The 26,037-nt window shown below is 48.0% G+C and overlaps 1 protein-coding gene across 1 annotated transcript in view; it reads left to right on the top strand.

Moving 5' to 3' along the window:
- LOC132072248 (GDNF family receptor alpha-4) overlaps positions 1–26,037 on the top strand; it is a 71,361-nt gene that overhangs the window by 34,484 nt on the left and 10,840 nt on the right. The window contains exons 2-3 of the mRNA XM_059470403.1: positions 20,585–20,863; positions 23,866–23,946. Coding sequence (XP_059326386.1) covers positions 20,585–20,863; positions 23,866–23,946 — 360 coding nt within the window. The remainder of the gene's footprint in view (positions 1–20,584; positions 20,864–23,865; positions 23,947–26,037) is intronic.

Consider the following 26,037-nt stretch of genomic DNA (forward strand, 5'->3'; position numbering starts at 1 on the left):
GGAAGGGAAGGATTGGTTGCATAAGTTGAAGCAAACCTTTCATTTTTGGTTTCAATGAGGTTTCTCACCAAGTCTGCTTTTGAGTGACTGCACAGCTGAGCTTGGGTTTAATCCTCTCATTTCACCACTGTGGCAGGAGCAGTGGGGTAACAGAGGGTCCCTTACCCTCCCCATGGCAGCCACGAGGCAGTGCCTTTACCCAGCCAGGCACATGCCAGGTCAGTGCAGTATTTTTCTCCATTTACAAGAAGTGGAATTGATTCCCACAGGAAATCTGTCATTTCTCTGGACCTGAGCACCACTGTGTTTCTCACATTAGGAGCTCTGTATTCAGAGGCACTGGGGGGAGGTGGGAGCCCCATTTCCAGAAGTGTTCTGTGGTTTTAGGAGCACATCCCTCACAGAGCAGAGTGCCAGGGGAGATCCCTGGTTGCTGTGACAATGCAGGGCCCTGGCCAGCCCTGCACCAGGGCTCAGGCTCTGCTGGGCCCTGTGTATTACAAGAGCAGCTGAAGTCCTGCAGGGCTCAGCAGCAGCTGGGTTGTGATGCTCCATTTGGTACAGTCCTGGAAGTGCAAATGAAAACCAGCATTTGGATTTTCATTTCCTTCACCTCTGATCTCCACCACAAAGAGGATTTCACTGAGGATTAGGAAGAATTTCTTCACAGAAGGGGTGGTCAGGCCTTGGCAGAGGCTGCCCAGGGAGGTTTGGAGTGCCCATCCCTGGAGTGCCCAAGGTGTCCTCCACTGGAGCGCGGATACTTGCATGAATATACCTAGCAAAAACTAACAGTAAGGTTAGAACTAAGTCTTTTTCCTTGGGTGTGTGGCAGCCATCTTGACATCTTCAGTGTCATGCTTTTTACAAACTACAAGAACATAAAATTTGGTGGGTGATTGGTTGATGTTTTATCATCATGGTTTGATTTTTATTTGGGTTTTTTTGGCAGGGGGTAGTTCTGGGGTTAATTCTATGTTTGTTTGGGGGTGGTTGTGGTGTGATGATGACAGTTGGTTATTGTTTTTGATACTAGGAAATATAGAGGAAGGTTAATTGAAAGTGTATTGATGACAAATGATTTGGATCATGTAAGGATATATGATGCCTGGATGTGGCACTCAGGGCTCTGGGCTGGGGACAAGGGGGGGATCAGGCACAGGATGGACTCGATGGTCATGGAGGTCTTTTCCAGCCTGAATGAGCCTGTGATCCAGTGGTTCAGAGCAGAAACTCTGCAACAGCCCTGGTGACCCCTGGCAGGGTCAGGGCTTCCAGGACACGTCTGTGTGTCCCCAAGAGGGAGCAGAGCTACCCAGGCACACAGCTCAGGAACTTGACTTTGATCTCACACTTTGATACACCACTGACTGCAGTGCAGAACTGACACCATCAAAATAAGATCAAAGCCTGTTCCTTGTGCACTAGAGGCATCTGTGATGTCAGCAAACACCCAGAGTCGGCAAGCTGAGCTCTGTGGAATTGCTGTGGCTTGAAAGTGGTGTGACTATGATTAAAACTTGTCCTTATATTAATTCATATTTCACAGGCCTTTTCTGGGATGTTTTGCATTGTGATTCTGCTGGGGAAATTCCAGCTGCATGTTCTAGATTCATGGTCTCTGATCCTGTCATCTGTTCATTCTCTTGTGCCCGTGGCTGTTCAATCTCAGACAGGGAGAAGCAGTGAGGCTTCCCCCAGGCCGGTGTAAATCAGCATAACATCAGAACAGTCTGAGTCAGCCTGTCTTCACTCAGCTGTGCCAGCTTTAATTCCTGAAATGGGGGTTTCTTCCTGGAGAATGACACTGCAGCCAGCTGGGAACATGCAGAAAGTGTAGTACCAAATTCCCAGCTCCCAAAAGCAGACCAGAGAGGGACTGCCTGGAGGGGTGGAGGGACAGGGATGGTGCTGGCCCAGGGTTTAGAGCCAAAGGACAATGGAGTTTGTGGCCAGCATCTGTTTGTGATGCAATCCCAGATGCAGTTTGTGACTGCCAGGGGAACTGTGGGGTTCAATACCTGGCCCCCAGCCATCAGCCCAGAGCTGTGGTAGGTGTAAGAGGCTTGAGGATGCTTCCTGAACTCAGGGGAACTTCTCAGGTCTGAGTTCAACCCACCTCCATGGTGTTTCCATGAAATCTGTCTCTGAAAATGCCCCATGAGAGCTCAAAGAAAACTGGAACTGGGTGCAAGATGAAATTAGCACTTCAGAGGGGATGTGGCCATTAGTGGTACAGAGGGACCTTGGAAGAGAGGGGATTCAGCTCCAGCAAACAAAGTTAGGCTGAAATGATCAAAACCCCTCCAGAATTTAGGAACTTCCCTATTTATCCACACACTTCTGAATTGGCTTCTTGCTCAGCCCTGGAGGCTCCCTGTGTCCCGTGGGCACCGAGTGCCACCAGGGGCCCTGCACTTTGGGATCTGCTCCTGGGCACAGCCCTGCCTGAGCAGCTGCCCTTGGCCAGCTGAGCCAGCCATGCACACACACCACTGTTCTGTGCCTGCTCCCAGCTCTGCAGTGCTCCAGCTTCACTGCAAATCCAGCAGAAATACACACCCTGTGACTGTCACCTACTTAGCAGGACACCCAGGGTCTCAAAGATGCCTGCCAGCACCTCCAAATTCACTCCCAGCTGGATCAGCCAAGGCATGGAGGGGCTGAGCAGTTCTCATTGCTGGAAGCAGGGCCAGGAGACCTCACCTGAGCTGCATCCCAAAGCAGGCTCTGAGTCCTGCCCTGGGAACGTGGGGCTCTTCTGGCCCAGGTGTGCTCTGCAGGTGCAGAGGGCTCAGGGAGGGAGGAGGCTCAGCAGGGCAGGATGAGGTGCCTGTGCCACTCTCTAAGGCAGCTGGAGAAGTGTTTAATGTTTATTTTGTGTTTGTTCTGCATTCCTGAGGACAGTGGGAGGTCACACAGGTACATTACACCTGCTGGTACCTGGTGAGGGAGGATGGTGTGATGTTATCAGAGAAGGTTGAGGCAGGAAAGCCAAGCAGTCAGGAGACAGGCAGTGACAGATCCAAGGCTGTCTGTGCCATGTAATTCCCTTCCTCCCGTGTGTTTCCATTCTGATATGGTCTTTTAACTGCATGATTAAAAATATTGATACTCTTCTTGGACAAGATAAAAATCTGTAGTGTGGAGGTATTGAATGACTGGAGACACAAATCCTCATCTTTGGTAGACAAGTGAGGCAGATGCTGGGAGCGTTTGCTTTAGCTGAATGCAGGCTCCGGGTTTCCAGGAGGGAGGAAAACACAATCCCTCATGACAGAATGATGATATTTCAGCAGAGAGAGGAGTCAGGGGCATGGCAGACTGGCAGTGCTGATGATTTGCTGAGATGTTGTGTGCAGTGCTCAAAGCCTTCACGGGTACACAGATGAAAGCTCCAACTGGAGCAAACCAGCAGAGCTCAGGTGGATGTCAGGAAAAGGGGGGACAGGCACCCACCCCTGCTTGGGAGGGCAGAGTTTGAGCCTCTGGATCAGTGAATTGCAGGACTGCAGAAATGGTCTGGAGTTCTGCAAAAACCTCCCAGGGACAGAGGTTTTAAGGAGTGAAGTTGTGGCAGAAGGAAGATGAGAGATTCTTTTATTAAAGGGTTTCCAAGAATTTAATCCTCACAGGAAAGCAGCAAAAAGAGGTGTGGGAAGAATTTGGGCCAGTTACAACCGAAGGAGCCAAAGAAAGCACATTTTGGCAAGAGTGGTGATTAACCTTTGGAGCAAACTTCTGGGATGGTAACAGACTTCTTTCTCTCTTGAGGTCTTCCTATCAATGAAAACTCTTCTCTGGAAAACAGACTTGAGCCAAAGACCAGTTCCTGAGGCCATGGCGACCGTGAGTGGGTGCAATCCTTTGGGCAGTGTGAGGGAGAGGTCAGCCCTGCCTCCCCCTGTGCTCTGCTGCCTCAGGGCCTGCCTGGCCCCACTGCAGGCCCCACTGCAGACCCCACTGCAGACCCCACTGCAGGCCCCACTGCAGATCCTACTGCAGGCGCCACTGCAGGCCCTACTGCAGACCCCACTGCAGACCCCACTGCAGACCCCACTGCAGATCCCACTGCAGGCCCTACTGCAGGCCCCACTGCAGATCCCACTGCAGATCCCACTGCAGGCCCCACTGCAGATCCCACTGCAGGCCCCCCTGATGATCCCACTGCAGGTCGCCCTGCAGACCCCACTGCAGGCCCCATTGCAGACCCCCCTGGGCTGCCTCAGCTGCATGCTGATCTCAGCAGAGCCGGGCCAGCACGTCCTGCTGCACTGCAGGTCCTGCCAGGGCCAGGCCAGGGCTCCAGACCTTCACCCTCTCCCACCCAGGGGTGGGTTTTGCTCCCAGTGACCCAGCACTGAACCACCTCCAGCCTCTGTTCTAGACCCATTAGCTCTGTTCTGATGAGTGAGAACACCCAGCCTCTGTTCATCCTCCATTCCTACACCCCCTGTGTCCACCCTAACTTGCAGCCTCTCCTTGGCCTTGTTTCCTCTACTACACCTGCTAGTAACTCAGCAGAGCCCACACCAGGCAGGGAGCTGGCACTCCCAGGATGTCTGGGAAGGCTGCACACCTAGCAGTGTCCTCCTCTGGGCCTCACCAGCTCTCCAAGGGTGGGGATGCTGCAGAGATGGGCTCCTCCTGGTCCCTCCTGGCAGTCGCCTCCTCCTCATGAGTTCTGTCTGTTCAAACAGTTGTAGCAATCCTTGGTGCCCTGTTGCCTCCTCCTCATGAGTTCTGTCTGTTCAAACAGCTGTAGCAACCTTTGGTGCCCAGGGACAGAACCAGGGAACACTGGAGCTGGGCCAGGGCAGGTGAGGTTGGATCTCAGGAAAGGTTCTCCCCAGAGGGTGCTGGCACTGCCCAGGGGATGAGTATGACCCCAAGCTCCAGGAGCGTTGGGACAGGGCTGCCAGGGATGCCAGGTCCTGCCCAGGGTGGGATTTTGGGGTGTCTGTGCAGGACCAGGGGCTGGACTGGATGATCCTGGTGGGTCCCATTCAAATCAAGGTATTCTGGGATCTTTTTAACCAGGGCACTGCAGTCACTACCTCGTTTGGAGGTTCCCAGCCTGGACAGAATGACAGAATCAGATATTCTGAGTTAAAGGGGACCTCCCAGCCTTCTCCTGCACCAGAGCCTCTCTGCTGTAGAGCAGAAAGGCCAACATTGGGGGTGCCATGGGAAAATGCTGTAGCAGCTTAATTCTCCCTTGGGCACTGGGATCCTGAGTTCATCCACAGCTGGAAAAACACTTCCAGGGTGGGGAGCAGCCAGTGCAGCCCTTTGTACCTGCACTCAGCCTGGAGTGCTGGCCCTGGCTGCAGCAGCTCCTGCAAGCACAGCTGGGACTCTGTCAGGGAAAGGTGTGATGGTGTTCACAGGTTGAGGGAAGAGATGAGGTTCTGACTCCATGTTTCAGAAGGCTTGATTTATTATATTATGGTATATATTACATTAAAACTGTACTAAAAGAATAGAAGAAAGGATTTCATCAGAAGGCTGGCTAAGAATAGAATAGGAAAGAATGAATAACAAAGGCTTGTGGCTGGGACAGAGAGCCCGAGCCAGCTCCTTGTGATTGGCCATTAATTACAAACAACCAACATGGGCCAATCACAGATGCACCTGTTGCATCCCACAGCAGCAGATAACCATTGTTTACATTTTGTTCCTGAGGCCTCTCAGATTCTCAGGAGGAAAAATCCTAAAGAAAGGATTTTTCATAAAACATGTCTATGACAGAAAGGCAGCAGAGGAACTGCACTGGAGCAGTGACAGGGTCCCTGCCAGGCCCCAGACCAGCCAGAGCTGCTTTTCATTGTCAGGTGGAGGAGGAAAGGTCACACAACGGGCTCCTGGCACAGTCTGGGTTTCCTTCAGCAGAGCAGCACAAGGCTGAGAGCAGCTCCATGTGGGGGAAAAAGGGTTATTGGAATTGCAAACACCATTCAAGGAGAGCTGGGATTAGCTGGGTTTTACAGACAGTTAGGACTAAAGCTGAACTTTATTACTTCTGCCTTTTTCAGTTGCCTCTGGTCTATTCAAACTTCATGACACTTAAAATTAGATTGAAGTCTAAGCTTCACTAAATTGGGAAGCTGAAGTCAACAGGGAACAGGGAAGAGAGACCAACAACTCTTTTACCTCCATTGATTAGATGATAAAAAATATGATTTCCCTTTAAAGGTTCTGTTGATTTAAGTGTCTGAAATTCACTGATGTGCAATAGAGTTTTTAATAGTACACATGTTCCTGGTAAATCTTCATAATCAATTTTCTTTATGCTCTTCTCTTTCATTTTCCATCATAATCATCTTTCCTCAACTCTCCTCAGCAAGTAATTCTGAATTTCAGGCTTGTTTGCAACCTGCTGACCTCTCCCCACCCCCAATATGAAACCTATGAATAATCATTGAAAGCGTGTCATAAATAATTGTGTGTGAACTGCAGCCAGTAATTAAATATTAGGATTCTGCTCCTGTTGCTGGGTGAACTCTTGTTTTACAAGGGTAAAAGAAGCTTCAAGCAAGTTACTAGACCTTTGTATGGCTCAAGTTATCTTGGATTACAAGATAATGTCTTACAGCAAAATTCATGTTTGGTTATTTAAGCTGAGACCAAAAACAGATTTCCATGGCAGAAATAGTGAGGGCATAAGGAGAAAGTTCAGCACAAAGGTTCAAACCTTGCTTAATAACTTATTATTATTTAATTTCCTTTTATCCCCTGGGATCTCTGGGATGGAGAAACCTGTCATTGCTGTAGCTGCAGGTCTGGTTCAGGTGCAGACACCGTGGCTCAGGATGCTGCTGCTCCCCTGAAGTTTGGGAAGTGCTGCTGCGTCCATGGCAAGGGCACTGCTGGCTCTGTGCTGGCCCTGAGCAGGAAAAGCCTGTCCCACCCTCAGCAGCCTCTCAGCCTGTCTGGCTCCAGGTGCTTTTTGAATCCCTAACACAGGTCAGGGCCCTTTTCTGAACAATGAGGTTCACTGTGGCCACATTTGACCCTGGGACTTCATTGTCACAATCCACAATCACCTCTCTCTGTTTCCCTGCACTCTCAGCAGCTGCTGTGGGACCAGGACTGGGCTCCAGGGGCTGTCCAGGGCCTGTCCACGGGCTGTCCCCCTCCAGTTTCCCCTGCCAGGACTGGGCTCCAGGGGCTGTCTCCCTCCAGTTTCATCTGCCAGGCCCCAGCTGAAGGACTGCCCTGCCTGCGGCTCTGCTCAGCTGCTGCTCCAGGAGCAGGCAGGATTCCCATGGAGTACCTGTAGCCCACCTGTAGCCCTGCTCTTGTCTCAGATATCTTGGAGCATCCCAGGCTGCACTAAATACCCACAGCTGGGCAGTTCCAGTGACACAGAAACCAGGACACCCATCTCAGGGGTGGAATGAAATGACTGCTAACACAATTATCAGGGAATCATGGAATGGTTTGGGTTGGAAGGGACCTTCAAGCTCATCTTGTTCCATGGTCAGGGACACCTTCCACTAGACCAGGTTGCTCCAAGCAGGCCTTGACTTCTTTTCCTCCATACCACCCTTACATGACAGGTAATTTACTACTTGCTTTATACTCTATATTTTATTTTTTAACACACTGCCTTTGTTGTTCATTTGTTGCCCATTTCTGCCCAATGCCTCAACTCAGCAGCCCTAGGGAAAACCAATTTATCATCCTGGTTTTGGAGCAACCCCAAGACATGATCCATTCATCTTCTCTCTTTCTCACCATGTTTCCACTGTTTTTCCTTATTCTGTGTCCTCCACATTGGTTTTATGCTTTTTATGACTCAGTTACCCAGCTGAAATATCTCTTTTGCTCTCCCTTTTATGAGATGTATTAGGAAAGACTTGCCAAGGCCGTGCAGATCTCACCAGTGCAGCCTCTCCCTGTTCAGCACAGCACTTTAAATATTACACAGGGTACAGACACAAGGCTTGCAGTGCCTCCACAGGTACAATTCTCACCCAGGTCTGATGATTAAAATAGAATCTCTGGTCTGACTGTCAGCCAGCTGATGTTCTGGGCAAGGCAGGCAGGTGTGATGAGAATCTCTCCTCTGTGTGAGGCTGTATTAGTGCACAGGCTGGGCTATTATGTGACTGTGCCCTTGTGCTGGTGTGGGATGGGAGCGTGGATTTCAGCTCCTTCTGGATTATTCATGGCAGGTCTCAGATTGTGAATCCTTGCATTTACAACCTCAGTGCCTCTCTGCTGTGGAGTCTTGTTGATTCCAATGTAAGTTCTCATGGTTTTGTGTTTTTGCTGTTCCAGCACATCCTGCCTTTCCCCTCATGACCTCCCACCCTCTGTTTGTAGTCTGACTGCCCCACCACGAGCCCCACAGGCTGTGGGAGTTGTCCCAGCTAAGTGAGGCTTTCCTCAAGCCACTGAGGGCACAGGAGTGATTCCAGAGGGTAACTGCAAGTAATTTGGGTTCTCTTGGTATTCCCTAACTATTTTCCTATATGTGTAAATATATATGTATGGCTATATGCCTAAATTCCAGTTGTCTTGTGTCACCCCTCACTTCTCACTGCCTTTTCCCTTCCTCAGCTAAAATCTTCTCTGGTTTTTCCAACTTGACTTCCTCTTCCAGTTTCAGTGTGTGCCTTATTCGTCCTCGCTTCTGATTTGGGCTTACAAACTCCAGCCTTCGTGTCTAATATTTAGTGTCAGAGGCAGAAAAAGGTCAGTGAGAGATGAAGGGATGATGGATAGATGCAATGACCTGTGCTGGTACAGACATGTACACAATTTTGTCTTTGAACCCAGGGTTGCCTGGAAAAGTGTCACTGGAGGACATTTATTGGAGTCCTGTGGCTTTGTAACATCAGGAGGAGAATCTCTGTTCTTTGATTTTAATCATCATTAATCTTCATAAATCTTCAGGAGGGTTTCGCTTTTGTCTGAATGAATTTTGCAACTTCCAAAGAAAATAGAGGCGGGGGAGTATAATTGAGTGCTTGTTTAGTGCCAAATTCATCTTAAAGTAGAGAATGCAAATGGCATGGCAAGTGTTGAATTATATATGATTAAAACTGCTTCAGCCCTTGCAAAGAAAAATAAAAAATGGCCTTTTTATTCACCGGTTAATCATGTACAAAAAAAAAAAATTGGATGGAACAAAAATGAACTTAATCACAGAAGAAGGGGTCACAGTTGCTGCTTGACACATGGCTGGGATCCCCATCATAACCATGCAGCACAGAGCATGCTGGCATTTAAGTGCTTCAAAGAGGTGCATTAAGAAGAGAGTTCATTGATAAATGACCCTTTAAAAACGGGTGAGATTCTGTCCTTAGCAATGAATGCTCAAGGTCTGCACAGTTGTCTTGGCCCATCTTGGCTGCTCTTGTGTTTTGCAGGCAGAGTTGGAAGGTTTTCCAGTGCTTAGTTATATGGAATGATGTGCAGGACAGATAAGAGTGTTGAAACTGCTGAAGGCAGGATCCAAATCCTGTCCATTTCTGCTAACAATTGTTGGTCTGGCAGCAGTTCAAACTCAACACCCGTGGACTTTTCTGATCCAGCAAGTGCCAGAGATCAAACGAGGAAAACGTAATTTTCTCCTCACTTCTCTACAGGAAGAGCAGGGGCCTGAAAATGACTGCTGGACCCCGCTGAACCAAGAGCATCAGACATTTTTAGGGCTGTTTGATGCCGTGGGCATCACAGCTCCCCCAGAGAGCTGGATGAACTCAGTGTTCCCAGAGCTCTGTCTCTGAAGGCATTGCCCTGATGTTGTTATTGGCAGCGTGGACAGGGATGCTCCGTGCTCTGCCTTCCAAGCTGCTCCGGGCACAGGGGAGGCTGTGGGCTGTGCAAATGGGCTCAGCTTGCCCTGGAACAGCAGTTCCCTCAGATCCCTGCCAGGGATGGCAAAGGAGGACATGGGCCTCCAGCATGGGCTTTAAAAACCCAGCCACCTTTCTGCAGCTTGGTGTGTCAGTGTTTGGTGGGAACCAGTGGACAGAAACAGAGTGTTAGCAGCTGTGTTGGAGCCTGGTGAGGCAGGGAGGAGTTACCAGGGAGTGCTGGCCAGGGAAACCTTCCCTGTCCCAGCTTGCTCCAGCCCCAGTGTTCAGCCTTGAGGAGGGAGATGCCTGTTCTGAGAGAGCCACCCTTCACACAGACACAGTTATTCCCCTGCCATTTGTGCCTGTCTCCAGTGTGGTTTGTTTGATTTGGAGGTGCCTGTCCTCATTTCACAATCCACAGCTGCCACAAGGAGTGCCCTGGAAGGTATCACAGGGACAGAGAACGGGAAGGGACCATGTGTACAACACCCACAGCTCCAGCAGGGGAGGGAGGATGCAAGAGCTGCTTCTGACAGGTGCTTTTGTAAACAATTCCACTGCTGGGGATTAAACAGACCCTCCATAATCTGTTCCACTTTTTAACTTCCCATGTAACATTTTTCTTAATATTGATCTAAATCTCCCTTGCTGCACATTTACTCAGAATTACATCTCATCTCATATCTCACAACAGTGGAGGGATATCTATCACTGTCCACATCTAAAATGTCTTGTTTATGTATTTGAGTGCTCTGATCTTGTTTCTTCACAGCCTTCATCCTAAACTACACAATCCTTTTCTTTCATCCTCACCTCAGCCTGCAAACCATTTATAATTTTAATAAAATTCCTCTGGGATCTTGTCATCTTCCTTAACATGTGTTGTCCTATCAAAAGATGACCCAAACTCCAGCTAAAGCCTTAGTGGGGCTGAGAAGTACAGAATAATTTCTTCCCATGATAAACACATACCACTTGTGCCTCAGACCACATGTTTTCTGGTTTTCATCCTGTTTCTTTTCCCTGATCAGCCTGTGACCACCTCTGTCCCCCCCATATCTCCTTTGCTTCTATTTCCTAGCTTTGCTTTTCCTTCCTGTCCTTTCACACTCACACTTCCCAGTGCCACTTTTGCTTCTGGTCAGTGTCATCCTCCTGATTTCATACACTGCCTTGACCAGACCAAGACAATTTGGAATTCCAGTCTTGTCTTGCCCATTGCTTGTGACCCCTCCTCATCTTCTGTCAGCCACAAATTACAGAATTCTGTTCTCTATTCCATCACTGGAGCCATTATGGGAATACTGAACAGCACCAGACTCAGGACAGACTCTCAAACACCTCTGAGTCTGAAAGTGTGCCTTTTCTGGTGTTGGAGCTCTGTGTTCATGGGCACCCACTTGGCTGTGAGTGCTCAGAGGCCGCTCACACTTGGACCTGTGCCCAATATCTTAGAGAGGTCAAATGCCATGTCACACCTGCTTTCCTGGACAGTGTTATCCATGAGGTTGATCCATAATTCATCTGGTTCTTTTGCCTGCTTCTTTCTTTTTCCACTCCTTTGGGATCTCGTTCTTCATAAGAGTTGGAAAGATAAAGATGTTACCTTTCTACCATCTCTAGTAGCTCACATACACAGACTTTCTGACAGGGAGAATGTATTTCTGTGTAAGCAATTCTGTGGCATGAGGGGAAATTTTAAAGCAGAATTTGGGGGCAAACATCTCTTATTCTGTGGAGAGTGTGGTGGGACATGGCAGAAGCAGCCTGGATGTCATTCTGAAGGTCTTGCCCAAAAGGGTCCATGTCCTCAAATTGCTTTATCTCCTTGGAGCTCTTGCCCCTCATCACCCTTCACATGTTCTGACCTGGGCCACAGCAGAAGTTCAGGATCTTGTTCTTGGTTATGCCAGAGAGGGAGAACCCATGGCAGGAATGCCAGATCCATTTCTGTTCCCAGTTTATGAGTCAGCAGCTGTGGGGCAATGGATCACCAGCAGAACCACCCCTCTCCTCACCCTCAGCCTCACTCCAGCAACTCTTTTTTGGTCAACAGCTCCTCCCTGGGCTGCAGCCAGAGACTACAGCAGATGAGAGACTCTTGTGAGTGGGAAAAGATGTGAATGACTGGATGATATCTGGAAAGTGATACACTGCAAGGAAGTGTAGACCAGGGGGAAAAGAGAAAATAAAACAGTGTTGAGATGTCTTTAATAGCACTGGTGAGCAGGGCACAGAAATCTGTGCTGTCAGATCCTGAACCTCAGTGCTTCAGCCTCCAGAAATGCTGCTCTGCTCATGAGGCAGAAGTTAAGGGACTATCTGCAAACACTGAACACAGTTTTTCAAAATAGAAGTCAGTGCAATATGCCTGCCCCTGGGAGCAGCAGGAAAGAAGCACAAGTCCCTCAGATGGAGATTAGATCCTGAACAACTCAATAGGAATATTCAGAGAAAATGTTTTCCTTTGTGTACCAAGGGAGGTACTTTGAAGACAATAGCTGGAGATATGGGGTTTCTTCATCCTGTGATCTGCCCCTCTTGGGTCTTTGCAAATTGCCCTAAGAAGACTTTGTAAATCTGCATTTCCAATGCCCCTGATGGGACATGTTCCTTATAAAAATTTCCCTCTGGTTTTTAACTTGCTCCTATGGTTTTCGATAGGAAAATGCAAGAATTATTTAAAGGAAATGAGGACATTGCAGTCCACATAGACTGGGGAGTAGGGGAGAGGGCAGCAGAAGGGTCAAAAAATAGGGCATGGCAAAAGAAATCTAATTTGAAATGAGAAATGTGGGGTATTTGGGAGAAAGTGGAAGTGAATTGACGTATACACAGACTCTGGCCAAAGCCATGTGAGTACAGAAATGCTGCTTTGACAGCTAAGAAAGATTTGCAGGGTTTAGCTCCTGGAATTAAATGAGCTCTGTTCTTTCTGGGCTGTTATTCAGGATTCCAAGTGAAAGAGGAGTGCCAGAGTGGACAGGGAGTTTTGCCAGCCAAAGAGAGGAAAGCAAGCACCTGAGTTTGGGCAAGCTGTGCCAGAGAATTAGAGAATAGTTTGGGTTCTGAAGAGATCTTTAAAGGTTGTCTGTACAGCCCCCTGCAATGAGCAGGGACATCTTGCACTAGATCACACTGCTCAGAGCCCTGTCCAACCTGATCTTGAATATTTCACCTCAAGATCAACCACTTGGCCAGTAAATCCCTCTGTGAATGACTCAGACAGTGTGACAGAACTCCTGGGCACTATGGTGGAATTGTTTTCTCAACCACTCTGGAAAATGCACCTTCATGTACAGAGGGATGCCTTTGCTGCAGGAGCTGCTAAAGAAAAATATTCAGGTAGGAGAAATGGATCTCAAAAAAAAATTCAGCTGTGAGAAGATAGGAAGGTGTTCAGCTTTAATTTTCCAGCTGCATCCATGCAGTTTGGGCAGTGTAAACCAGGAAAACAAGAGCTGAGAGCAGGCACTGCTGTCCTGGGAGTATTTGAGCATCATTCTTGAGTGCTGGTGGAGAACTGCACAGGCCATGGAAATCTGATGGAAGAGATTTCTCTCATCTCAAACTTCATTGGGAATAAACTTCTGGGAGCCATAGCAAAGGAGAAGGCACTGCAGAAAGCTTTTAGCAGTGCCACTGGCAGGAGGCTTGGGAGCTGCATATCAATCCAGACCAGAGCTTTCTGTCACTGAGAGCACAGAGCACAGGTGCAAGGATTAGCAGGTGTCAGGGCTACAGGCCTGAGGGATTCTTCAGAATCTGTGAGACCATGAAAATCCATTGCAGTGGCCACCAGTGCACAGGGATGGAAGAAATAGATTTGTGTGAAATGTGTCAGTAGTTTCTACCTTGGAGACAAAAACCATTGAGGCTGGGTCAGGTGTGGTGGACCTGTGGGACCATCCATGGCACTGAGGCTGCATTATTAGAGACACTCATATTATGTTACCCCGTAGGAAACAATAAACCTTTATGTGGCACATATGGGCTTCCAGAAGTGGCCATTTTTTACATCAGTGCACAGTTAATTAATGGGACTTTGCAAGATTTTGAGGAGTTGGTGAATGCCAGAACTGTTCAGTCAAATGATTTGAAGCAAAGTGGAGCTAAGGGAGTTAAAAAAAATCTCAGATATTTAATTCTCTATGTGTATAAAACCATTACAGGCACTGAGAAAGATCTGGATTTCACTCTGCTGGACTTAAGCAGACTGCCTTTAAGGCACTGGGTGTTGTTAGCTGAAATTTTGCTCAGAAAGATGACTATTAGGCTGCCTTGCTTGTCCAAACCTGGACTGGGAAGCTGAGCTGATCTTGATGCACAGATAGAGAAATAAAAATACATGTACAAAACCAAGTGATGTTTGAGGAGCTCAGTTACTTCAGACTCTGTGGCTGATGACTCCTGAATGCTGCTTTAGTGGCAGATGAGCATCAACTGCAACATGAGAAGGATTTTTGCTCATAAAAGGAGAAGATGCAAAGAGTTTAATGATGAGGTTTCAAAGCCCTGTGGATCTGGCACTTGGGGACATGGGCAGTGCAGGGGGAATGGTTGAACTTGGTGACCTGAAAGGGCTTCTCCAACCTAAATGGTTCCATGATTCTGTGTGCAGGTCCAATATTAGACTTGAGGCCACAGAAGGACAAGGGAATAAACTTCTTGTTCACTGTCATTTCTCAGGTGAACAGGGACATATGTGAGCCCTGCTCAGCACAGGGGGAGATCTCTGGATGGGGAGCATGGCAGGTCAGAGGTGGGAAAGATCACAAGGTGATGTGACTGAGCAGACCCCGGCAGAGTTAGACCAAAAAAGGAGCTGTCTCCTGGCTCTAGGCTTGTTTTGCTCTGCCTCAGCAGAGAATCTTTATGTCTTTACCATGGGCCAGGACACTTTAAAGTCAAATTTAAGTGGAACTTGAGGTCTTATATATCTAATGTAAGTACTTAAAGATCACCTCTGGCCCTTGAAACCTCAATTGTCCTTACTGCTCTGAGAACATCTGCTAGATGTTCTCTCACCTTGGCATACAAGGAGCTGATATCCAGAGACCACCAGTTATCCAACAGGATGGGATAACTGTGGGATACAATGCACCAGTGTTGAGTCCCTGGTGATCACAAACCCCAGTCACCCTGTCTGGTATGCTGCCTAGCTTTGGGAGTGTGAGAAGAGCCTCTGTTCCAGCAGAAATCCAGGACTGAAGCTTCCCAATACACCAATATCATGGTGTCCCCAGATTTCAGCAAGGAATGAATGTCACGGATCATTTTCTCTGCCAAAACTTGCAGCTGGTTGTGTGGTCTGTGTTTCAGACTCCCAGTATTGCAGAATAGCCTGTACCCACTTTGGGACTTCATGGATCCACAAAAGTTTTAAGACTTCTTCCTGCTCTGATGGATTAAACTTATTTAAAATAGATACACAACTATTTGCAACCAGGTCATGCACTGAGCGTGATGATCTGCATTTCATCCTCCTTTCATAAGAATGTTGTTTATAGCTGATTTGGTGGTTAGTCTGGCTGAGTCAGTCCAGCAGGATGGGGCATTCCAGAGGCATCTTTAGAAAACAAAGGCTGAAGCCTTGTCAAAAAGGATGTGTTAGTGTAGGGGAGCAATGATATCTAGGGAGACTTTACCCCAAGTCATCATGAAGGCTTTCATGATGAATTCTGTTCTCCTTAAGGGTAATGGAGACATGATACAACTTGTCATGGTATCTGGGTGTCATGTATAAATCTGTGATAAACAGCCAGGCAGATGAGAGAAATGTTTTCTTTGGGTTTGAGTCTCCATACAGTGAGTGGTTATCTCCTACATGGATCAGCCATCAGAGCAGAAGGAAATATTCAGTGGGTGTTGCTGTGGTTATTTGTATCTCCTCAGTGCCTGTAAAGTCCTGTGTGGAGGCACAGATCAAACACAGACAAAAGATTGCTCATAACGTGGAGAGAAGGGGTGAAGGGTCAGAGCTGGAGGGACAGAGGATCAGGCAGCACATTTTTAATACCTGATCAGGACATGCAGCACGTTATTGGCCTGAACTTTCCAGTATTGCTTTATTTGCTCAGACCCTGCATTCCTGAGATATTCTCAGCAAATTCCACCACCCCAGTGCTGGCTGGGAAGGATCACTAGGAGAAGATCCATTTGCAGTATGGGATTCCATTATGTGTGTGCTATGTTGGTAAAACCATCAAAGTCCACAGAGGACTGTCAGCAGGGAGTGGTGGTGTCCTCCTCAGGTGAGCTGCTCTGAGTTAACACAGGAAACACTGGGGCAGCCCTCAGAGAGGTGTTGGAGCATGGAACCTGCACTGAGATCGGGGCAAGACAGGTGGAAGGGAAGGAAACTTCCCCTTGTGTGGAGAGCAGCATCCCAGAGGAGGTTTCTGGGCTCTATAAAACCCAGGTGACAGCTCTGAGTTCTGGACAAGGTGTGTGGGATCTCATGGGAGGGCTGTTCTCAAGCAGGCTGGGGAAGGAGCATAGGTATGGCAGACCTATTCATTGGGGCTGCTCTGCAGGTATTTCAGCAGCAAATGGGAAATTATATTTGAGCTGCATACTAGAGTTTGTTCCTTGTGATCCTGAGCAATTGGCTATAAAATCATTACATGAAAACAGAATTTAAACAAGGTTTAGCAGGGGCCACCTGCATTAGCCACCTGGGCCCATTCATGCATGACTATTGGTTTATGGATAGTTGGGAAATACTAGAAATATTTCTTCAAGACATCCCTGATCCCCCTTTCTCCAGACTGAGCCCCTTTCCCAGTTCTCTCAGCTGCTCTTCATAGGACTTGCTGTCTAGACCCTTCCCCAGGTTCATTGTCCTTTTCCAGACATTCTCCAACCCTTCAAATGAGGAGTGTAAAAAGATTCCCACTGAATTAATATATAAACTGGAGGGGAGAGAAGGGAGATGCATCCCAAGGCCCCCAGTGGAACTGGTGTGGTTCCTGCTAAAACATCTAAAGCCCAAGCTGAGTAAGAAAGGGAGAGAAACAGGACTCCATGGTGCTCTCCAGGCATTTTATTCACTATTTCCAGCCCTCACAGAATCACCTTCACACTTCTGTACCCCAGACACAGCTGCACTTCCTTGAGAAAGGAAATTATGTCCTTGGAGGAGAGTCAGACCTGCTTGGTCAGCAAAGTGCACTTTGAGACACCTATCTGAGAGGAGCTGAGGGTCTGTTAAAATGGGAAGAGACAGGATTTTCTCTTACTCCCACACTTGAGGAGTAGCTCTGGGTGAATGGCACTGAGATAAGAGTGAGCAGAAACAGATGTGGAGCACAGCTACAAACAGGATGTGAAAATAAACTCATTACTCCATCTGCCCACCGTAAACAGCGTGAAATTAGCAGGGAGTGAGAAATAAAACTCCAGACAAATGGCTTTTTAAAGGGAGCAGAGGGAGCTGGAAGGGCTGCTATTAGACAAGCAGAGACTCAGAGAGCCCAAGCCATGCAGAGCTCCGTGCATATCCCAATTCCCTGGTTAGCCAAGGAGGAGGAAAATCCCGTGGCACAGAGCCTGCCAGGAGCTATTTCTGAAGGCAAAACCAGAAAGGCCACTCCATCTTTGGGAGAGAAGACTTAATATTGCTCTTGTCCCTGCCTGTTAGGAAGCACTATCAATTTTATAAGTCATGGAGATTTATCTTTTTCCCTAAGAGGTGCTGTCTTAATGTTGCATAAAATTACTCTCTCAGGGGCAGTGTGAGGAGAAAAACGTGGTGTTATGTTGTCTCAGTTGCAAAGACTCTGCTAACAATAAAAGCCCCTGAATGATTTGGTTTTTAAGTGACACAATTACGGAACGGGTCATTCATGACACTGCAAGTGGCCTCAAGCACCCCTGTCATAAAGTCTGAATGGAGGTGTTTTATGCTGTGGGTATGGGCTGTAAATATTCACCCCTGGCCTTTGTTCTATGAAGCAAGGCTTGGTTTGAGGATATATTTACTTAAAATTTTGCAGGAAAATTTCTCAAATGGTCAATCTGCTTGATTTATTAAAGTGAGATCCCAAAGTGTTTTACAGCTTTTACAGACTGGTTGTGTTTATAACCATCCTGGGGAGTATCTTCTGCAATTCATGTAGCGGAGAAAGGGAAGGAAGGTCATAATTTCTATTTTAACCTACTTTTCTAGCAGCTGACAGGACACTGACAAAGTCATCTCTTCTGGAATACAGCCTGCTGGGCTTTATCCTCATTCAGAGGAGACCCTTTGGAAAAAGCCAGACTAAAATAAGTGAAGTATTTTTTCCCAGACATGTTCTCTAGCTCATTTTATGGATCTCAGTGAATGTGCAAATTGCCCAAATGATATTTCAAGGAAACTGGTTCCTTGTGTTCGAAGTTCTTCAGTATATGATAGCCCAAGGCAGACTTTCCCACATGTTGGAAATAATATCTCTCTCCACATTTGGCAGATCCAAACAAGCCTTGAGTGCTAAATAAACTAGGTCTATGAATAAATCAGGGGCAGGAGAACTCAAATTTGAGATAGTGTGAGATTTGAAATACCTGAAAGCTTGGCATTGGCCATGAGGCACTTTGAAATAGTCTGCAGTTAGATAAAAGGTTTTTCATTTGAGATTCCACTGGGATACTTCAGGAGGAAACCTCCTAGTGGGTTCACCCAAAGTTTGTAATAAACATAATTGAAGTATCTGAACTCCAGCTGCTACTTTCTACTCTAATCAAGAGCAACAGAGGCAGCTCCTTCGCAGCAAACACACTGTGACTGCTGAGGGAACAGAAATGGATATCCTGGGCTCAAGTGCTCAACTGGGAGGTGCAGAAATTAAGGAGAGGTAGCAGTTGGAAGGCAGAAAAGGAGACTTTATGAAGAGATCTGTAGAGTCTTGGAGAAAGCAGAGATTTCATGAAGCCCTCAGAGATGGAGATCAGGGACTCACATTTTTCTCAGGAAGCAGGATTTTCTAATATTGTCCAAACTGGGTCTCACCAGGAGCAGACACTGGAGGGAATCAAAAAGCAGATGGTCTTTTCTGTCCTTCCCCTTCTGGTTTCTACCCAAAGAGAACACAAGTTATGTTAGAGACAGAGACTTCCTTTGGGAAGTATTGGAGAAGTTCTCCTTCAAGGTCATGACAGCAGTTTCTGTTTTGATAGTACAGCAGGATCCAAAATTACTGTACAGGCACTGGAACTGATTCTCCCCTTCCATAAACCAGGTTTGCCTCTTCCTCACTCTCCCAAGCTGTGGAGCAGTCCTGCTTGTCCTATGCCAAATGCTCCAGACCATCACACCAGTCCCCTCGGTGCCACCTGGTGCCACACAGCCTCATCTGAGCACGGCTGACCCTGCCCTTTGCCAGGAGCAGCAATGCAGCCACGAGCCTTGGGCTGAGCACATCCCAGGAGCCAGCCTGGATGTGTCCAGCCTGCTTCAGTGAGGAGGAGCAATAAATAACACGGGATTGGTCTGCTCCTGGCACTGAGGCACAGCACCACTGAGCCCTGATGAGCTAATTTATTGGTGAAGGTGTAGCAATGCCATCTTCCTCCCATACTTTGGACTCTCCAAATGGAGAACACAGCATTTTGTGTTGGTAAAGGAACTTTGAAGACAATTTACAAAAGCTTGGAAAAAGCCAAGACAGAAACAGTGGGAGTCCTGGGGAGACGGTGACAGTGAACAAGGGCCAACTCCTGGGATATATGTGGGCTGACTACATGTCAAAACACCCACACAGAGCCATTTATTACTCCGAAGGTATAGGCACAGTTAAACCATATTCAAGGAGCAGAGGCCAGGGTCTCTGTAACATAGGGCTTCTGTTAACTTTGGAGGGCAGAAATGAGATAGAGAGCTGGGAAAGAAAGGATTTGAAAATATTTTTGTTCTCCAAGAAGGAAAAATCAACCACCAGGAACTGGTCAAGTTTCTGTCTCTTATAATCCTGCTACCAGGCTGATCCTGTCATAGAACCATGGCATGATTTGGGTTGGAAAGGACCTCAAAGCTCATCTGGTTCACCCCCCTGCCATGGGCAGGGACCCCTCCCACTATCCCAGTTGCTCAGAGCTCCATCCAGCCTGGCCCTGAACACTCTCAGGAACAGGGCATGCACACCTTCTCTGGGCCCCCTAGAAGAAGGTGACTGCGTGTAGCAGGCTCCATGGAGTTGGCTAGGGCCCCATGGCAGGCCAAGACTTAACAGTAGGAATTGCTGAGTCATGACGAGACAGCAAAATAAGCTCCTGTCTTCCGCCTCTCGAACCCTAGCTTATCTCTGTAACCCCATAGGTCACTTTCCCCTAACCCCTAGTACTGTACAAGTTTGGATCTCCCTATACCCTATAAAAAGGGGCTGTTTTATTTAGCCCATTCAGGAGAAGAAGAGCCGTCGCTGGAACCCTTCACAGACCCCCACAATAAACCATTGCTGTGGAACACCAGGACTTCTCCTTCTCCTCTCTCTCTTGTCTGCTTCCACCCCTAGCCCTCTGGTGCTTTTGGCAAGCAAGAGCTGAAATCCTAAGAGAGCTGATAATCACTAAAGAGCTGAAATCCACTTAGCTTGCCAAAGGTAGCCACAGCTTCGAGCAGCATGGGTATTTGGGCACTCTGTCTCCAAGAGGGACTGAGTTATCTGGATAGGACTGCCTTGCTTGGGGATAAGCCTAATCTGAGGACCAGGGGTCCTTCAGCTGCAGGGGACACGGGCCATTTCCCGCGGGGCTGCTCCGTGGCGCTGACCATCCCTCCCCTTCCCTTGCAGCAGGCATGGCAGCGGCCGCGGGCCCCAGCAGGGACTGCCTGCAGGCGGGCGAGGCGTGCACCACGGACCCCGTGTGCAGCGCCAAGTTCCGCACGCTGCGCCAGTGCATCGCGGGCAACGGCGCCAACAAGCTGGGCCCCGACGCCAAGAGCCAGTGCCGCAGCACCGTCAGCGCCCTGCTCTCCAGCCAGCTCTACGGCTGCAAGTGCAAGCGCGGCATGAAGAAGGAGAAGCACTGCCTCAGTGTCTACTGGAGCATCCACCACACGCTGATGGAAGGTCAGTGGGACGGTGCGCTCCTTTCTTATCATCTTTGTAAAAGGGAATTGTTCATGGGCTGTTCTACAGAGCTTTCCATCTCTGAGGTTGCTGCAGAATACCCCTGCATGATCCTGTTCTGTCTCAAGACGTGCTGATCTTGGAGGGAGCAGCATGAAGCTGTGTTGGAGGGGGTTAGGTTGGGTATCAGGAAAGGCTCTTCCCCCAGAGGGTGGTCAGACACTGCCCAGGCTCCCTAGGGAATGGCACGGTCCAAAGGCTGCCAGAGATCCAGGACCATTTGAATAACACTCTCAGGCACAGAGTGGGATTGTTGAGGTGTCTGGTAGGGACAGGAATTGGAGTTGAGGGTCCCTGTGGGGCCCTTCCAACTCAAGAGATTTGATTATCCTATTGATCCCCATGGTATTGACATTTGGAGAAAGCACTACTGAAAACCTGAGATGCCTCCTTCCTTTTCTTTTTTTAACCCAACCTCTCTTTTATGACATTCCCAATATACATTGAGATCTTTTGCTGGAGAAATGCACAGCATATTTTGTATCTAAGTATGTTAACCAAGACCATAAACACTGTAGATTTTATAGAAACACAACATAAAACACAGGCATTGAGGAAAAACAGCACAAGCTTCAAAAAAATCACTCTTAGAATGTCTCAAGTGTACCAGTGTCTTTGTGTTAGTGAAGATTTGGGGCTGGTGACATCAAGTTGGAACTTAAAGTGTTCCCAGAGCCAGTATTCAATAAGTTTGGATTTTGACTTTTTTAAGAGTCACCATAAAATTGCACCTCAGTGACCATAATTCTTCCTTGTCAGGCTGGTGAGTATTTTATGCACCATGAAAATTAAAATGGAGAATAAAACAGACCCTTCCAGCCATGGGCTGTGAAGTAGACTAATAAAACACTGCTAACTGAAACCTGAAAGGAAAAGTGCAGGGGTGAAACCACAGGCCAAAAGGCCAAGCAAAACAAAGGGGATGGATTCTGCAGTGCACAGGATTGCCAGGATGGAAACTGGTTGATCAAATTCCTGGGAAGCTTCCAGGTGCCACAGCTTGCAGGGTGCAGAGCATGGTGCTATGAACTGACTGGGCAAATACAAGACCTGAGCACACTCCAGTATCTGGCCTTTCCCATAATTATGTGCCAGATTTGTTTCCATTGAAGGGAAGTCTGGGGAAGAGGTGGCAATCCAATTTCTCCATTCATCTCAGTAGGTGGTGTTACAGCTCCTTCCCATCTGACATTTGTGGCTCAAACTTGGAAACAGGTCACCTGTGACATGGCTGTGTAGGGCAGTGCTGTCATGAGGGTTTCCAGCTCTGGGACACACAATGGTTTATGTTGGAAGGGACCTGAAAGACCCTGAAAGTTCCAAGGCCCTGCCATGGGCAGGGAGAGACACCTTCCTCTAGAGGGAAGAGAAGAGAGAGGCTGGCAAGGAGTGCTGAGAGCAGGCAGGGGCCAGCTCTGGGTCATCAGATGCAGAACACCAGTTGGGTGCTGGATGGACTCCCTGCCCAGTTCCTTGGGATTTCCACCTTGGAAATGACTGGGAGAGGGCTGCTCTTGGAGGCTGACAACAGCTCTACTCCACTTCTCCCTGTCATGTCCTGAGCACCACACTTTTTCAAACAACTGACTTCATTTGCAATGCAGATTCGCACACCAAACTTTTGATTTCCTTGCCTTAATTTCCCCAGGGAGATATATTTCGTAGCAGTCCCATGTTTCAGAGTCCTTACACATGTTTAATTGACTGAGAAAGGAAGCCAATCCACACGGTCCATGTAGAGCTTTGTTCTCAATCAGACATACCCAGGAGGCTGCAAAAAGCTTCCTAGAAGCCCTCTTGCAAAAACAATTGTGGAAGTGCGTGCTCAGGGAATTTACAAAGCACACTATTTACTCAGCTTCTCTTGAGCATGCCGTGTTTAGCCACCTTCCCACTTAGAGACACAATAACATGATGACAACCCGATAACAACTCTCTGATAAGGTGCTTTATCATCAGGACATAAAACTGCTATGCTGGAAAATACAAATGGGCCCCTCTCTAGTCAGTAACGATACAAGATATTTCAATGAAGGTGTAAAGCTGCCTTGTAATGTGCTGTGGTGATTGCACAGGGTTGTGGACCCTGGGAGCCATTTCTTGCTGCCTCTGGCTGCAGCTGGAGGTCAGCCCATGCCCAGAGCATGGGGTTGGATAGTCCTTTTATCCCAGACAGTACATCTGCTGCTGCTGTCCACATCCATCTAAATGTCTAATAAAAAACCAACAGATACTGAGCTGTTTGCTTCAGTAATATTCCATGGTATCCATCAGGATGATGGGGCATTACAGACCATTGCACAGATGAAAGGGAAGCACCAGTTGAATAAAATCAGGCTCCCAGAGACTTAAAAACAACTAGAGGAAGTTTCTGCGGGAGCTGTGGGTCATTAGCTTCGTGCTAAGTGAGAAAAGGCTGTTGGCAAGGAGAAAGGGAGAGGTGACAGTAAAGATGGAGTGTGTCATCACCCACATAATCCTGTGCACAGCCCTGTCTGTGTCCTAAAAAGAGGTGAGGACCTTTGACCCAGGGAGGGACATAGAAGAAACTGCAGTAATGGTGATGGAAACCCTGTGTGTGTAGGGAGCTGGTGATTTGAGCTCTGCCCATGAGCAGGAGCCTGTGCTACAGTCTGGTGTCCTCTCTGGCAATCCCTGCCGTGTGCCCCAGAGCATGAGCTACAGAACTCAACAGTTCCTGACAGGCTGCCCCACTCCAAAATGGAGATACATTTTTAAAGCCAGTTCCATTCTATTCCCTTCTCCAAGGATGTGTCCACACACCTGTTCCTATGGCTCCGAGTGTCCATTTACTCGTGGCCTTTAGAGCATCCCCTTGCACCCACCAAACAATATCTCACTGCAGATGTGGAACTTTGTGCATCTCAGCCATCCCTCAGGAGCCTCATCTGCCTTCTCACCAGCTTCTCTCTTCCCCTCAGGCATGAATGTCCTGGAGAGCTCCCCTTACGAGCCGTTCATCAGGGGCTTTGATTACGTCCGGCTGGCCTCCATCACTGCAGGTAGGTGTGTGGGAAATGCTCTGACACTTCTGTGCAGACAGAGAGGGCCCTGGCTGGGGATCAAGGGCTGCAGGCAGGGAAGTTCTTTGTGAGCATTGCATGGTTCAGGTCTAGCAGTTGTTTTTTCCAAGAAGGTGCCTCTGATTCCTTTGCTAAACTGTTACATGCTCTGGGAAAAGCTGCTTGTGATTTTTGTCTTTGGGCTGTTTCATGTCTGTACCATGAAAGACTGGGACTTAGGGATGTGATACAAAAACCCCTTCCAATGACCCATCCCAGGCACACTCATTCTCCATAGCAGGTGGATGATCTGTTCCATGCAGACAGGAGCTGCTTGGGCGTCGTTAGTTTGAGAAGGTGCTTCCACATCAGTCAAGGATCAAACTCTGCAGGAAAAGAGGTTGATAACTCAACCTGTGTGTTGATCCCAGCCACAGCCTTTAACCACCTGCCCTGAGGGCAACCTCAGGACCCAGAACTGTGTTCTGCTGTACATCTAACCCTGTTAATGGCTGAGCAGAGCAGTCTGACACCTTTTAACTCCCCGAGGGCTCAGCAGTTCAGAGGTCGGTGTGGCTGCCAATAACCCATCCATCACCAAGGACACAGCTGCCACCACAACCAGTCAGTGCTCCACAGCCATGGGGAAGCTTTCCAAGAGTGGGTATTTTACCAAACTACCTGTCTGGGAACAGGTAATGTGCTCCTCCTGTGTCCCTGGCAGATGTGCCCAAACAGCTTTTCCAAATGTGTGCCTTGCTCTAGGGTGACATCCACAGCTGGAGTGCACCCAGGCGAGGAACGAGCTGCATGTCCCTGCAGTTGGTCAATGCCTGCAGTCCCCACCATGGCCAGGCACTTGCTGGGTGAAAGTGTCCTGCAGCAAATTAACCCATCAGCCTGGACAAGGGGAGCAGAGAGGATGGGAGGTGCTCCCTGACCTCGCTCTCACTGACTCCACCTGGCAGACTGGTGCCTGGACAGGGAATTTTTTTTCTGGATCATGGTTTTCTTTACTGGAATTTTTCCCCTTCTGCTGAGTTCCAGCAAGCTTCAGAGCATGGGGAAATCAAGGGATGGGGATTTTATGCAGGGTTAACACACTCTCAGGTTTTTAAAGCAAACTGAAATAGATTGTGCAGCAAAGCAAATGGGCCCCGAGCAGCAGGGATTCGTCAGAGGACTTGGCATCCACTTAGGGACATGAAATTTCTTAGCCTTTTTGTCCTTATCCATACTAATCAATATCTTCTATTACATCAATTACAACCTGCTGCCCTCTGCCTGTCCAGTGTCCAGGGTCATATGGTCAACACTGCCAAAGGACCCTCTTTCAAATCTACCAAAAAGAAATCTCAAGAACTTGTTGAAACATGACACCCCTGTGACCATAGGCCAATTGAACAACAGGTATATTAAACTAAATTTTTTATAAACAATATATGGCCGCTACTAAAACTGTACAAATGGAACCATATCCCTCCACTCTAATTGTAGCAGTGATTTAAAAAGCACATCTGCTGGTGTTGCGTGGGAAGAGGAGAAAATCCAACATGTTCCCTGTGATTTATTGGCTGAATGGGTAATGAAACCCTTCCAAGTAACTGTTTCCTACACGTTAGCTGGCAGCTTCCCAGCATAAACTGATGCTCTGAAAATATTCATCTCTGGGTTTTAAAGGTAACTATTTAGTGAAGGGATCACAACAAGCAAAATTTTCACCCACCATAAAATACCTGAAAAACTTGGAATTTGACTTCCAGCTCACTGTAAGCAACAGGGGGCAACAGGAAGGAAAAAATAAATGGTGGGAGAAGGAGCATCTGATAAAGTCAGGGAAATAAAGGAGGGCAGCCAGCTCTGAAGGGCTCAGGGCGATTGTCAATGTTTTAACACTTGTCAGCAGTGACTGGCTGGTTTTAACTCCCAGTCAAAGATAGGGCTTGACTCTGCATTGGAAATTTATCATTCTGGGGATTTTTCCTCAATGGAAAAATCTTTCTGCGCTGGGGAGAAAGTCCTTCTGGTGTGCTGCTGGTCATGATTTTAATTCAGAAAGGTGAAAACCAGCTTCAGATTCATTTTCTCTCT

This window comes from Ammospiza nelsoni, chromosome 4 (assembly GCF_027579445.1).
Source record: "Ammospiza nelsoni isolate bAmmNel1 chromosome 4, bAmmNel1.pri, whole genome shotgun sequence".
Taxonomy (NCBI): Eukaryota; Metazoa; Chordata; class Aves; order Passeriformes; family Passerellidae; genus Ammospiza; species Ammospiza nelsoni.